Here is a 14,360-nt window from a genome sequence, read left to right as displayed (position 1 = left end):
TAAGCCGCTTATCAGCTGATCCGATCAGCAGATAAGCCGCTAAAAGCCTCTAAAAGCCTCTAATAGCGCTAATCCGCTAATCCTTCAATGGGCTTGCTTCGCAAGATGAAAAAAACCGCTAGACGAAGAGAATCACAGAACGGATTCTTTTCGTCTTGCGAGGCACCACTGTATACGTTCCAATTTAACCCTGACTGGACTCAGTATTGTACCAGGTAGGGCCTGGGTGGTGGCAGCGTGAAATTAAGTGGTGACACAGGGATCAATAGACGGTGTAACGTCCGGGGACCCTGTGTGATCGCCACACTAGCGTGCCCAAGCAGGGCAATGGCGATGCCAACGGAGGGTGTTTGGACTCCATATAAAAGATGACAAATAGGGGTTGGTATTTTCAAAAGGAAGATGAGAAGTTCAGGTGCTTTTCTTCAGCAAGCTTCTCTTCAGGAAATTTCCAGGAGGGTTGTGTGGCGCACTTTCTGCACCTCTTCCTCCCTGTTCTCTGAGACTCTGGCTTTTCCCTTGTAGTGTGTAGGGAGAGGAGGAAAAGCACAATGCAGAATGAAAACAAAGGAGAGGGCAGGCTCATATGATGAAGAGAGCACCAGGCTGGCATCGCTGGGATAAGATGAGTCACTTGTTTGACCACGAATATATGTGCTGCTGGTTTCACTTCCACTTTTCTGACTTTATTAATGGTGGTGGTAATTACAGCGAGTCAGCATGGCATTGATTTTTGGCAAAATAATGGCAAGGTTGACGCAGGGTCTCTAAGGGGTGCAAGAACAGGTGCAACATAGATACTCCTGGACAGCAGTGGCTTTTGGAAAATTCTTCTCATAATGATCAGTTTCATAAAGAAAAAAAATTATGACCAATAATGGCTGGTGCACTAATTTAATATGTGTAGACCTCTTGGCTTGCAAACTTGTTACAGTCATACCTCGGAAGTCTAATGGAATCTGTTCTGGAAGTCCATTAGACTTCCAAAATATTGGGAAACCAAAGCCTGGCTTCTGATTGGCTGCAGGAAACTCCCGGAAGCTGCCGAAGCCCCGTCGAACGTTTGGCTTCCAAATGAACGTTCAAAAACTGGAACACTCACTTCCGGTTTTCGATTGTTCGGGAGCTGGAACATTCAACTCCCAAGGCGTTTGGGAGCCGGGGTACGACTGTACATTCCAAGGAAAAATAGAAATATTTCACATTTATAAATGAGTTACCAACTTACCAAGTGATATGTCTTAAAAGGCCTGTTGTTGTTTTCAGCTATGTTGATGTTTCCAATAGAGTTTGGAAGTGATTGATGTTTGACCTGACATAAAAGAGAAAATTGAGTTGCTGACTTAATCATGGATTATTTGCTTCTCATTATTGCTAGTTCAAACCTTTTCTCACCACATGGAGAGGAATTGCAGTAAAATAAACATGCTACACTTAGGAATTATTATTTTTCATATAAAAAGGCTCCCTATTTAGTGCTTTAAAACAAATTCATTCATTACATTCTTAAAGCCATAACATTATTTTAAATTAAGAAGAAAACAAAAGGGTTAACACCTACAGTATTTGAAATGGGCTGCGGGGGGGAGAACAGTAATTTGGAGCAGGGCTTTTAGTGTACCTGTCTCTGTTCTGTGGAATACCATTCCTGCTGAGGTACGACAATTGAAGACATTTTTGTTCTCTCAGGCTTTAGTCTTGTTTTAAACGTATATGCTTGTTTTCCTGTTTTTAACCACTTTTAATTATCTTGTGAGTAAATAGACAATGGTTTAGAAAGTGACTAAATTAACTGCATGCAACACTATGGCTGTGTCCTCATTATACTAAATACTGTAGTTGGGAATGAGCCCATTCCTCAGTGGCAGCAACATTGCAAACCAAACATATATATAAAATCCAGCATATTCCTTCATCGCAGGGGTTTGTCCCTTCCAACTTTATGATTCTGTGAGGGTCCCGCTGCCTCATTCATAGAATCATAGAATCATAGAATCATAGAGTTGGAAGAGACCACAAGGGCCATCGAGTCCAACCCCCTGCCAAGCAGGAAACACCATCAGAGCACTCCTGACATATGGTTGTCAAGCCTCTGCTTAAAGACCTCCAAAGTAGGAGACTCCACCACACTCCTGGGCAGCAAATTCCACTGTCGAACAGCTCTTACTGTCAGGAAGTTCTTCCTAATGTTTAGGTGGAATCTTCTTTCTTGTAGTTTGGATCCATTGCTCCGTGTCCGCTTCTCTGGAGCAGCAGAAAACAACCTTTCTCCCTCCTCTATGTGACATCCTTTTATATATTTGAACATGGCTATCATATCACCCCTTAACCTCCTCTTCTCCAGGCTAAACATGCCCAGCTCCCTTAGCCGTTCCTCATAAGGCATCGTTTCCAGGCCTTTGACCATTTTGGTTGCCCTCCTCTGGACACGTTCCAGTTTGTCAGTGTCCTTCTTGAATTGTGGTGCCCAGAACTGGACACAGTACTCCAGGTGAGGTCTGACCAGAGCAGAATACAGTGGCACTATTCATTGAGTACCAAAGCACTTCACAAAAGGTCAGATTTGCAGAAATAAAGTAATAGAACATGCCAACAGAACATTCAATGAACATTGATATCAGCTGTAAACTGAAGGTTCTGGAGAACTGACATTCGTGGCTGGGGAATGCCTGAGCAAAAAGTTAAGCTTTTAATTGATGGAGAAAGCATGCAATCATCGGTGCCCACCTAATTTCCGGGTCTACAACTTGAATGCAGGACGCACTGGGGAATTTGGCAATCAGTACATTGTTCTCGTATTGGCCAGTTTTGTGTTTTAAAATATTGTTATTAGAATATTATTATTATTATTATTATTATTATTATTATTATTATTATTTATTATACCCTGCACAAGGGAAATGTGGTGACTGGGTTAATGAAAAACTTCCTTTAGTTCTGAAATATTGTGAATTTCAGGTTCAAGAAGAGAGCGCTGTGGCTATCGCATAATTCGCCGCCACCGTAACTCAGACGATCCAGTGCACTGCGTAGGCAAAGTTAAGAAGAACAATGAAGCCATAATTCAAGTAAAAGAACTGCTGGTCAATGCACTGACCCCAGAACAGTTCGTTTCCATATTACTTGAAGCCGAGCCGCCAAATGTGTTGGTGAGCCGCCCCAGCAAACCATTTACAGAAGCCTCCATGATGATGTCGCTGACGAAGCTTGCAGACAAAGAACTGGTCCACATGATTGCTTGGGCCAAAAAGATTCCTGGTAAGAATTTTGAACATTCCAGTTTTCCCAGTGGACTTTTCTGCCATGTAACATACATTGCAGACATAGGCACTAGTGTAATTTAGATCCCAGAACAGATCCCATATTGTGATTTGGTTATGCAACCTGGTTTGTGCCATCGCTAGTAACAAGACACATGTTGAAATAACAGTAGCAAAATCACAGCTAAGAAGCTCAAATCATATACCGTATTTTTCGCTCCATAGGGCGCACCAGACCATAGGGCGCACCTAGTTTTTAGGGGGGGGAATAAAGAAAGAAAAAATTATTCCCCCCCCCAGCCCCAAAGAACAAAGAAGCCAAGACAGCGAGCGGGATCCAGCCGAAGGCTTGCGGATAGCTTCCTGAAGCCTGGAGGGCGAGAGGGGTCGGTGCGCACCGACCCCTCTCGCTCTCCAGGCTTCAGCAAAAGCCTGCATTCGCTCCATAGGACGCACATACATTTCCCCTTCATTTTTGGAGGGGAAAAGGTGTGTTCTATAGAGCGATAAATACGGTATATCACTGAAACCCTTCTTTGGAAATTGGAAACCAATTCCAGACTTCAACATTAATAAACTTTACTTGCAGAAACTTATAGATGAATTAAAGCACAACATTTACAGCCCCGTGCTTCTCCAAGCATGGGCTTACAGTTTCTTCTTCTAACTTCCAAACAACTGTATTTCCCCCTCTTTCCAGAGCTCAGCACTTTCAGCCTTCTGTATCTCAATTAGGCCATGCCTTACAGCTCCTATGGGAGACCTCCAAAGAAGAAGCGCTCCCACACTCATTCAACTTAGCAGTGGTCACAGTGGATTCTAAAACACAGTCATCTTGCCGCACATAAAATTGGAGTCTTTCCTTCACTAGATACCTCCCATGCGACCAACGTTAGCCAGTTGCATGAGAACTACTAGACTCTAGAATTCATTTACCAACCAATCGAATTTAAGCAACCTGGTAATGCATACAAGCATTTTCAATTTCGGTGAATTAAATTGCTAAACTTAAAAACACATGCTTTGAATGTAGAATGTTTCAGATTCAATCCCTGACCATTTCCCAGGAACCGCAGGAAGCAGTGACTCTCCAGATGTTGCAGGACCCCAGCTCTCATCGGCCCCAGCAAGCGTAGCCAATGATCAGGTAGCCGGTGATGGAAAAGACTTTGACCTTGGAAAGCCACTGCTACTCAGAGTAGGCGATACAGATGCTGTTGGACAGTAGGGTAGCTAGGAATAAGGAAGCACCTTATTCAATTGGTGGAATGTCTTTGCAATTCCAGGCATAACTTTGTAATCAGAACGCCCACCCAACAGCTGCAATTTCTTATCTATATGGCTACTTTTCTTTTTTTCCTCGTGAGTGATTTGGGCAGAGTGAATGGAATCAATCCAAAGCCCTTTAAAAAATGAAAATAAAATAAAAAGATCAACTTACTTTTTTAAAAAAAGTGCTGGAGAATCAGTCCTTCAGCCGTTTTAACAGTCTTGGCAATTTCTAATTTTTCTAAGGCGTCTAAAATGTGCACACAGCAGGGCGACTGAGAGCTGCCTGTTGCAAGTGGAAGGAAGGATCATAAATACAAGAAGAGCATTATATCTGAAAAGTCTCAAATGAAATTTAAAGTCACTGGGGTCTTGAGTGGGCGCTCCGGCGACGAGTAATTTTACTTTGATCATTGGAAAATGCCAGGCATTTGCACTCAGCTGGGGAATGAATCCATTTTCACATTTGAGTGGCTGCTTATTTTGTCACTTAAAGTGTTGGTGGTAGGAGATAGAAAGAGAGAGAGAGAGAGAGAGAGAGAGAGAGAGAGAGAGAGTTTGGTAGGAGTGTCTGATTTCCCAACCCCAAGGTAGTAAATGCTGCTGTTAGAGATTCTATATTCCTTTCATATAGGGTGTTGGGGGGGGGGGAACGATCTCTCTTTTCATAAGTTGATGATCCTCGGAATTATTGACCTTTTCAATCTGCCTTTTCTCTTTTCATTTGACTCTGAGCAGAAATGCGAACTAAATTCAAAGCATTATTTTTCAAAAATCAAGTTGGCATGCTGTACTTGTGTAGCCGGGTGCATCTGTGGTGCGAACGAGGGCAGGGTGGGGCGGGGAGAATGAATAACAGTGCGATCATACTGTAAATTTAGTACCACAGATATTTGCACAGTTCCCTCTCTCTCCCCCCCCCCATTGTGCATCAGCATTCACACAGGCCAAATGAGCAGCGTTGTAACTCCCATGTTGACTCTGGAAGTAGGATACTGAGGGGAGTATTAGTGTAGTGGGGAGCAGGAATTGGAGAACAGCACAGGGACTTATTTTCTTTTTTTTCAAAGGATGGGTAAGGATGTCAACCGCAAGAGCACCAGGGTAACTGATGCCCCCTCCTTGCTTTGGCAAGTACAAGAGGTGACAACGAGGCAGGGCTGTCTTAACCATAGGCGTTAGGGGTGTGGGGCACCTGGGCGCTGGGCTCTCAGGGGCACCAGGCTGAGAGTCCGGGGCCCGAGAGTTGGAGTCTGGGGAAGAGCCTGCCCGTTGGCGGGGCCTTGCAGAGCCAGCCAGAGGCCCGGGACAGGTAGATAATGTGCCCCCCCCCCGTTTTTACCGTGGGGATAACTGAAGTCTTATAAATAAGTATATAAATAATTTTCACAAAAGGTATGCTGACAAATAATTTTATTTCAAGGCTTGAACCGTATCTGCATATAAGGACAAAATGGAAAATATACGATTGTGAATATGCTGACCAAGGCCCTCTTTGGAATTGGAGGCCCGGGCCAAGTGGTCCATATGCCCCCCCCCCCCCGTCTGGGCCTGCCTGTTGGTCAGAGCACTGCGGCGGACTCTTCTGCTACGGATGGCTCTGCACTGCGAATTTGGGGGCAACCGAGCCAGCGAGATGCTGAGGTGGCCAATTAGCTCTGCCCTCCTGCACGCCTGGGATTGGCAGAGGGCCGCAGAGAGGCCTTCCCATAGCATGCTGCCCACCTGACGAGGTGTCCAGCCTCGCGCTCCTCTGTGCGCTGCTCTGCCTTGCCTGTGCGCCTCGATGGCCGGCCCAGAGTGCGCTGCCCCCCCCCAAAAGGTCGACAACTCTGGGCAACCTGGGGGGAGGTACTGGGCGGGTTTTTGCACCCCGGCGTCACAAATGCTTAAGACAGCCCTGCAACGAGGCTTTTGAGTTTGCCACGGATTATCACATCAGTAGTCAAAGGATGGGGGGCATCAGTAAGCAGAGGGTGGGGTCCTTATTCTTTCCCTTTGATGGAGTTCCTTCTTCATTCATGACAGCAGTTTGAAATGGAAGATGGTTTGCCGCCCTAAACAAAGTTCCTCTTCACCTGGCTGAATATATTTTGTTACAGCTCAGTGCACTGAACCTATGCCGTTCAGGAGTAAGCAACATTCAGTTCAAAGGAGCTTTACTCCCAGAAAACAATTCAGAGAGCTGCAGTTATAGAATCATAGAGTCGTAGTGGGGTTGGAAGGGATCCCAGGGTCATCTAGTCCAACCCCCTGGCCATGCAGAAATCGCAATGACAGACAAAAAAGCTTTGTGGCAGGCAAGCACGATTTGGACAAACTTAGGAGTGGCAAGGAACTTGATAGGAGATTGAAAAGCAGAAATGACGTATTCCTAGGCCGGTGCCTCTTTATTCTTTTTACTAACCATTGGTATTGAGGTGGGAGAGAGGAGTGTTTGACCCTCTATTTCCTTTGTTTAGAACCTCTCCCTTCTGGAGTTCCTTTTTTCCCAAAGAAGGGGTGGAGAACCTCACGCCCAGGAGTCGGATGTGGCCCTCCAGGCCTCTTCACTTGGCCTCTGGGACTCTCTCCAGCCATACACCCCCACTGACACAGGTTTGCCTGGCTGGAAAAATGCCCTTGAACTCTTATGCCATTTGCTTTCCTGGCTAGATAACAGAGAGCCGTGTGTGTGTGTGTGTGTGAAAGTAGGTGAAATTTATATTAATTGCCCCTGCCTACTTTTGCTCTGGCCCTGCGCACCACTGGCATGTGGCCCCTAGAATGTTGCCCGCAAGGAAATGTGGCCCCTGAACTGAAAACAACAACTGAAAACTGAACTGAAAAAAAGTTTATCTTTCAAGCATTTATATGTGAGCAAAGTGTTGGTGCCTCGGCGCTTCTCCTGCACGTATCTGTATCCTTATTCCCCCCTCCTCTTCCTCCTCCTTTGCCTTTTCTTTTTCAGTTTGCCACTTTCCCCCTCTCTACGAAGATGAGACTTCTCCTTCCCATAAGGCTTTGCTTCTGGTGCCAGAGAGAACAGCAGGTTGCTACTGACTCATTCCCAAGTGGTTTCACGCTGTTCTTGCTCTTGGGATGCAGCGTGTAGGAGGGGGTGTGAGAGATCCTGCGGGGTGGATCGCCATCCGTTAATTTCCCAGCAGCCCTCATTTTAGTGAGGATACCCTCCGCGCCCTTTCTTTAGCACCCCAAATGAGGGAGCAGGACATTTGAGGGAGCACAGCACCATGGCACTAAGACCGGGTCCATATGGCGGGCTTTTTGCACTGCGTTGCCGCTGCAAAGTTCTGGAAGAAGATCTCTTTCATTTCCCAAGTTGCAGTTGTGTGGTCTATACTTTGCTCGCCTCTCCCGCTGCTGCTTCTGCCTGCTTTTCTTCGCTGCCTTGGTGTGGGGGTGAAATATACCGCAGTTCAAAAAGAAAAGGAAAAGGGAGGCTTTTGTTGACATTCCTGTCTGGAGACAGGCTTCATCCTGTGTGCCAACAGCACAAGTACGGGGATCAGTTTTGTTAAAAGAAGTAATCCAGAACAGATAAGGAGTTGCTTTATGAGCAGACCAGGAACAGACCAGAAACTAGCCAAGCTTGTTAATCCTCTTGAGTTAGCGCTGTCATATTTCAAAGAGTGAAAATCCGGACACAAAAGTCGTTGAACTTTATTTTAGTTTTGCCCAAAGTTGTTGAGCTTGCAAGATCTCAAAAAAAGAGAGAGGAAGCTATTTTAAAGGGAATTCGCCAAAATCTAGACTTCCCACACGGCTTGCCATATGTCTGCATTAGACATTAGAAAGCTCCATCCCTTGTATTATACAAGGCTATTTCAGAAGGAAGGAAAGGGAAAGGGAAACTGTTTTTCCATTTTCGACTCTCCAGAACCCCTCACAAGTATAAAATGTTCCAGTTCAAGGCTATTCCTTATACTGACTCAGCCAGTTTGTCTTAGCTCAGTATTGTTGACATCAACTGCTACCAGCTCTATCCAAGGTCTCAGGTAGAAGGTCTCTTCCATTACCTGCTACCTGATATGTTTAACACAACAGCGGAAGGCTGCAAGTGAAAATGAAGGTCTCCTTTTCCCCTTTGCTCAGATCCTTGCCAGCCTCTCCACCACCTGCCGCCCTGGGTTTTCCGTGTGCATATCTCCTCTTCGGGAGGATGACGCACGATGCCCAAAGCCCTGTGAGATCAAGAGATTAAGTGCTGCCAGTCTGGAAAAGTTCATGGTTTCTCTGGTTTTAAAAATGGCATTCAAAGATGCGAGGCATTCAAAGTTCTGATTCTGAAATGATATGATGCTTTCGAAAGTCACACTTTTCGGTTCTAGAAAAAGTTGGGTGGTTAAGCGTATGTTTACGATGTAATGACACGCTCCCCCCTTTCCTCCCCTTAAAGGCTTTATAGAACTCAGTCTTTTCGATCAAGTAAGGCTTTTGGAAAGCTGTTGGCTCGAAGTGTTGATGGTGGGTCTGATGTGGAGATCCATCGATCACCCTGGCAAGCTCATCTTCGCGCCAGATCTCGTACTCGACAGGTGAGAAAATGAAGCATCTTTTGGGCTTACGGGGCTCCTTTTTATTTTTGCTTGTTAGTTTGATCGGCATTTCAACCTTGTGGCACAGAAACATCGTGGGGGCTGCCAGCGTGGAAACTTTAATGGGGGATAAGACATTTGTGTAGGATGAAGCTATCCATGGTGGCTACCAAGCATGCTGACTGCATTCTGCCATCAGTATTGGAGATGACAAGCCTCTGAAAACTGGGGAATAGAAGTTCTGTTGTGCTCATGCCTTGCTTGTGACCTTCTCAGGGCATCTTTTGGGCTGTTGTGGGAAGAGGACTAGTTGGGCCTTTGTCGTAATAATGAAAATATTTGAAGTCCTTAAAACCATAGAATTAGAAGGGACCACAAGGGTCATCTAGTCCAGGGGTCAGCAAACTTTTTCAGCAGGGGGCCTGTCCACTGTCCCTCAGACCTTGTGAGGGGCCGGACTGTCTTTTTTTTGGGGGGGGGGAGAACGAATTCCTATGCTCCACAAATAACCCAGAGATGCATTTTAAATAAAAGCACACATTCTACTCATGCAAAAACACCAGGCAGGCCCCACAACTAACACAGAGATGCATTTTGAATAAAAGAACACATTCTACTCATGTAAAAACACGCTGATTCGCGTGGTCCACGGGCCAGATTTAGAAGGCGATTGGGCCAGATCCAGCCCCCAGGTCTTAGTTTGCCTACCCATGATCTTGTCCAACCCCCTACAATGCAGAAGTCTTTCACCCAACATGGGCTCGAATCCACGACCCCGAGATTACGAATCTCATGTTCTACCGACCAAGCTAAAGAAACCTTTCAAGTTACAGTTCCTAACACTGGAATAACTACACTCACCATGAGAAACCTCCAGATGATTGCCAAGCAGAGCATATGGTGATAGGCTAATAATAATAATAATAATAATAATAATAATAATAATAATAATAATACTATAGGAATAATTTTCTGGGGTGAATTTCAAGCCAGGTTTTGGGAATCTGTGACCCTCCGGATGTTGCTGGACTCCTAGATAGGAATGGATGAATCTTCAATTTCAGGTCTCTAAGTTTATTTTGCCGGTCTTAAATTCAGTTAACCACAACTGGTGCAGCAACTTACGATTTTTGCAAATAAACAATTCTCATGAATATTTGCCAGCATTTTCATGTGAATTTCTCTGCAACAATTTCCTCTAATAAGATGCATTCCGTATGTTATTTTCACTAATATATTATGCACATTTCCCCCTAATATATGCACTATGGTACATATTGTTTGGTTGGAGACCAAAATTCAGTGAAGTGTGAATGTCAAAGGATAACTTTGTTTTATGGGTGGAACAAGTGCAAATTACGTCGTTTCTATTTAAAATGCAAATGAAATCGAATTTCTCCTCTCCTCTCAAACTCCCACCAGCTCCAGTCAGCAGAGATAGTGAGGGATGATTGGCGTTGTAGCCTAACAACTTCTGAGGGGCTGCAGGTTCTTCATTTGCATTGTAAAGGCAAGGACAAGGATTTTGTGGAATACACTTAGAATTTCAAGGTGCTCTTTTCAAAGACAAAACAAAAACTGTGGATGTTGACAAAAAAGGCAAATACAGTGGTACCTCTGATTAAGAGCTTAATTTGTTCTGGAGGTCCGTTCTTAACCTGAAACTGTTCTTAACCTGAGGTACCACTTTAGCTAATGGGGTCTCCCACTGTCGCTGCGCTGCTGGCATGCGATTTCTGTTCTCATCCTGAGGTAAAGTTCTTAACCCAAGGTACTACTTCCGGGTTAGCGGAGTCTGTAACCTGAAGCATTTGTACCCGAGGTACCACTGTACATACTAGAGCATACTGGAGTGTTTTGGTGTGGTTTTTTTTAAAAAGGAAATGCTGCTTTGCGTCCTCAGTAATTCTTTTATGTCTCCAAAATTAGGGATGAAGGGAAATGTGTGGAAGGAATTTTGGAAATCTTTGACATGCTTTTGGCGACGACTTCAAGGCTCCGGGAGCTGAAATTGCAGCACAAGGAATATATTTGTGTCAAGGCCATGATCCTCCTCAATTCCAGTGAGTAGATGCTTCAGTCATGTCAAGCTGTGCTTATTACCGGGAACAAAAAGTTGGGTGGTAGCAGAAGAAATACCAAAGGGCACAAGAGCCATTAAGGCAAAGGGAGTAATAAATGCCCTAAGTGCTTTTTCCGTCCTCATTCTCTAATGGTTTTATGACTGGTACACAGAAATAATACTCAGGTCACCACGTGCCACTTCATCCTAGACGCCGTGTTGTTATACTCCCCAAAGGCAAAACTTAAGGACCCTTAATGAAGCTGCGTGCAACCTGGGACTTCAGCAGTTACTCCTCAGTGCCTGCCCATCCGTGAGGCAGACTGAGGTGACTGCCTCAGGTGGCAGAATCCAAGGGGCACCTCTGTGGACACGCCTCCCCACTGTCACTGGAGAAGGGAAGAGAAGCAGAGGCTTTCAGGTTCCGGCGAGTTCTCGTGGGAGCCCCACAAAATCTTGTGAGAGCCCAGTGAGCAGAGGAAGGGGGAGCGGTGGGGGCGGAGCGCTCTGGACGTCACCACTGAGGGGTGTGACAAAATGCCGGGCGGCACTCTCCGCGGGGCCTGCAGCGCGCCTGAGCCACGCATCTCTCCTGGGAGTGACGCAGTGGCTTGGGTGCCCACAGGCTCCGCGCTGCCCCGAACAGTCCGCCCGCTGCCTCCCCCTCAGCTGTAGGGCGGCTGAGTGGGAGGAGGCAGGCAGACTCCTCGGAGGCCCCGTGGAGCATCCTGCCCTCGCTGGCCCCACCCCAGGGTGCAGGGCACACATGCCACCCCAGGCACCTGATCGGCTTGCTCTGCCGCTGCCGGTGAGATCTTGCCAGCCATGTAACCCTGATAAGAGAGGCTTGGGAGAGGGTGGCAAGGGGAGTTTTGTGCCCCATTTTGCCTCAGGCAGAGAGGTAGGACGGGCTGCCCCTGTCCCTCTCACTTTGTTTGAATCACGCTGCTGTTCATCCTCATGCACAAGGCTGACCTAGGGAGCAATGAGATTTAAAACTGCTTTCATTTTTTCTGGGAAGTGGCTGTTGTGTTCCCTTAAAGGTAAAGGAACCCCTGACCATTAGGTCCAGTTGTGGCCAACTCTGGGGTTGCGGCGCTCATCTCGTTTTATTGGCCGAGGGAGCCGGCATACAGCTTCCGGGTCATGTGTCCAGCATGACTAAGCTGCTTCTGGCGAACCAGAGCAGCGCACAGAAACGCCATACACCTTCCCGCCAGAGCGGTACCTATTTATCTACTTGCACTTTGACATGCTTTTGAACTGCTAGGTTGTTCCCTTAGGTCTGCTCTTATCAGAGCACAGGCTGCTGCCCAACTCTGAATGGGGCAGATACATCCAGCTGCTATTTGTCTGTGAATCTTCAATGAAATAACATGAAATATCAATATTTCAAAGGGGGGAAGCATGTTCTTAACTGCCACTTAGCTAGTTAAGCTAAATATCCTTGCCATCAATGCGTATGAGGCTTTGTAGCGGTTTTTTTTTAAGTCCCCTAAGGAACGTACAATTGATATTTCAGCAGTGATGGCGGGGCAACTGGGTTAGCAGGAGAAGAGGCAAGAAAAGAAAGAACAGTGAATGGAAGGGGCGAGATTATTAGAGAGAGAATATGAGCAAAAGCAATTACATACATTTAACTTGGGTTGGGGTGGAGAATGAAGATAAAGGGATTAAGCCAAAGGTGTTTGAAAAGGTGGCTTTTAAGCAGAGATGCTGGCAAAGTTCTCCTGAGTCAAGATAATTGACTTGCGAAAGAGCACCGTAAAGAGCAGATGAGCTTTTAAAGTGTCAGTGTAAAAACATAGCAGTTCCAAACATCTTCTCTTCCCTCTTTGCCTGTCTTCTTTCCAAGACACGTTCTAGCTTGCAATATGCAACGCTCCCCTCACTAACACAAGAACATCCCATCCAAATTCTCTCTTACATTGAAACAAATGACGCTTCTCCTCCAATATCACCCATCCCATTCTATTCTCACTGATCACACTCTTCCACAGATACTCACAAGCACACCCTCCACCTAATCTCTCCAATATCTCCCACTCAGATGTCCGTTAACATCAATCACGCCTTCCACTCGACTAAAAAATTATTGCAGAAACACCAGGAGACGACATCACTCACTGATGAAACCATATAAAATATCAAAACAAAATCGCTACCCACCAATCGCACAGACGTACCATTCTAGGTAGTAACTCTGGTTGCTAACTCTGGTTGCTACCTCTCAACTAAGGATTCCTTCCTCTCACCAAGTCATGGCCTCAGACATTTACTGTTATTTATTAATTTATATGGGACGCAGGTGGCGCTGTGGGTTAAACCACTGAGCCTAGGACTTGCCGATCAGAAGGTCGGCGGTTCGAATCCCTGCAACGGGGTGAGCTCCTGTTGCTTGGTCCCTGCTCCTGCCAACCTAGCAGTTCGAAAGAACGTCAAAGTGCAAGTAGATAAATAGGTACCACTCCGGTGGGAAGGTAAACGGCGTTTCTGTGCGCTGCTCTAGTTTGCCAGAAGCGACATCCACCTGTCAGCCACTGCCAATCAGTGTAGACATTACTGGGCTTGATGGGTGAATAGACTGACCTGTTACAAGACAGTTCCTATATGTAATTAATTACATATGTCACCCCCATTTTCTTTCTTAAATCATAATCTCGGTGGCGAAAATGTTCTAGAGTCAACCAATTTATTGAGATGACTTCAATTTTTCCATATAGAGGTGATGGAAAATGTAGTATTTCCAGGCACACACATTTTGTATGGAATTGGAACCAAGTTGTCGCCTGATCCTAAACCTATTTCCTTGGAAAGTATAGCTGCAGCTCAGTGCATTGTATGCAGAAGGTTCAAGCCCTGCCATTATCAGGTAGGATTAGGTAAAACTCGCACCCACAACCCTGGGGAGCTGCTGCCAGTCTGTGCTGCTAGTACTGAATGAGATAGAGCAATGGTTCAATTTGGGATGGAGCAGCTTCCTGAATACCACATGTTCAACACATGTGGATGTGTGTCTCTACAAAGTTTCAAGTAACTATGTTCTACCTCCACAGTCAGTTGCCACTGAATACCAGTTTCTGGGAACTGGAAGTAAGTGGCCACAGTTGCACTCAAGCACACTTTGGGAAGCTTCCCAGGCTGAGCTACTGTAGATGAGCCACACACACACACACCCTGACGCAGTACAGCTCTTATTCCTTAAACTCTGCTCATTTGGCATCTTTCTTG

The 14,360-nt window shown here is 45.8% G+C and overlaps 1 protein-coding gene and 1 long non-coding RNA gene across 2 annotated transcripts in view; both read left to right on the top strand.

The window, feature by feature from the left end:
• Positions 1-14,360, top strand: part of LOC310685961 — a 209,270-nt gene that overhangs the window by 109,268 nt on the left and 85,642 nt on the right. The window lies entirely within an intron of this gene.
• Positions 1-14,360, top strand: part of ESR2 (estrogen receptor 2) — a 66,540-nt gene that overhangs the window by 37,845 nt on the left and 14,335 nt on the right. Inside the window, exons 5-7 of the mRNA XM_083518736.1 lie at positions 2,959-3,258; positions 8,929-9,067; positions 10,997-11,130. Coding sequence (XP_083374862.1) covers positions 2,959-3,258; positions 8,929-9,067; positions 10,997-11,130 — 573 coding nt within the window. The remainder of the gene's footprint in view (positions 1-2,958; positions 3,259-8,928; positions 9,068-10,996; positions 11,131-14,360) is intronic.

Source organism: Podarcis liolepis (genome assembly GCF_965112155.1).
Source record: "Podarcis liolepis genome assembly, chromosome: 1".
Lineage (NCBI taxonomy): Eukaryota > Metazoa > Chordata > Lepidosauria > Squamata > Lacertidae > Podarcis > Podarcis liolepis.
The sequence above is the reverse complement of the archived record's forward strand: the minus strand, read 5'-3'. Positions and strand labels throughout refer to the sequence as shown.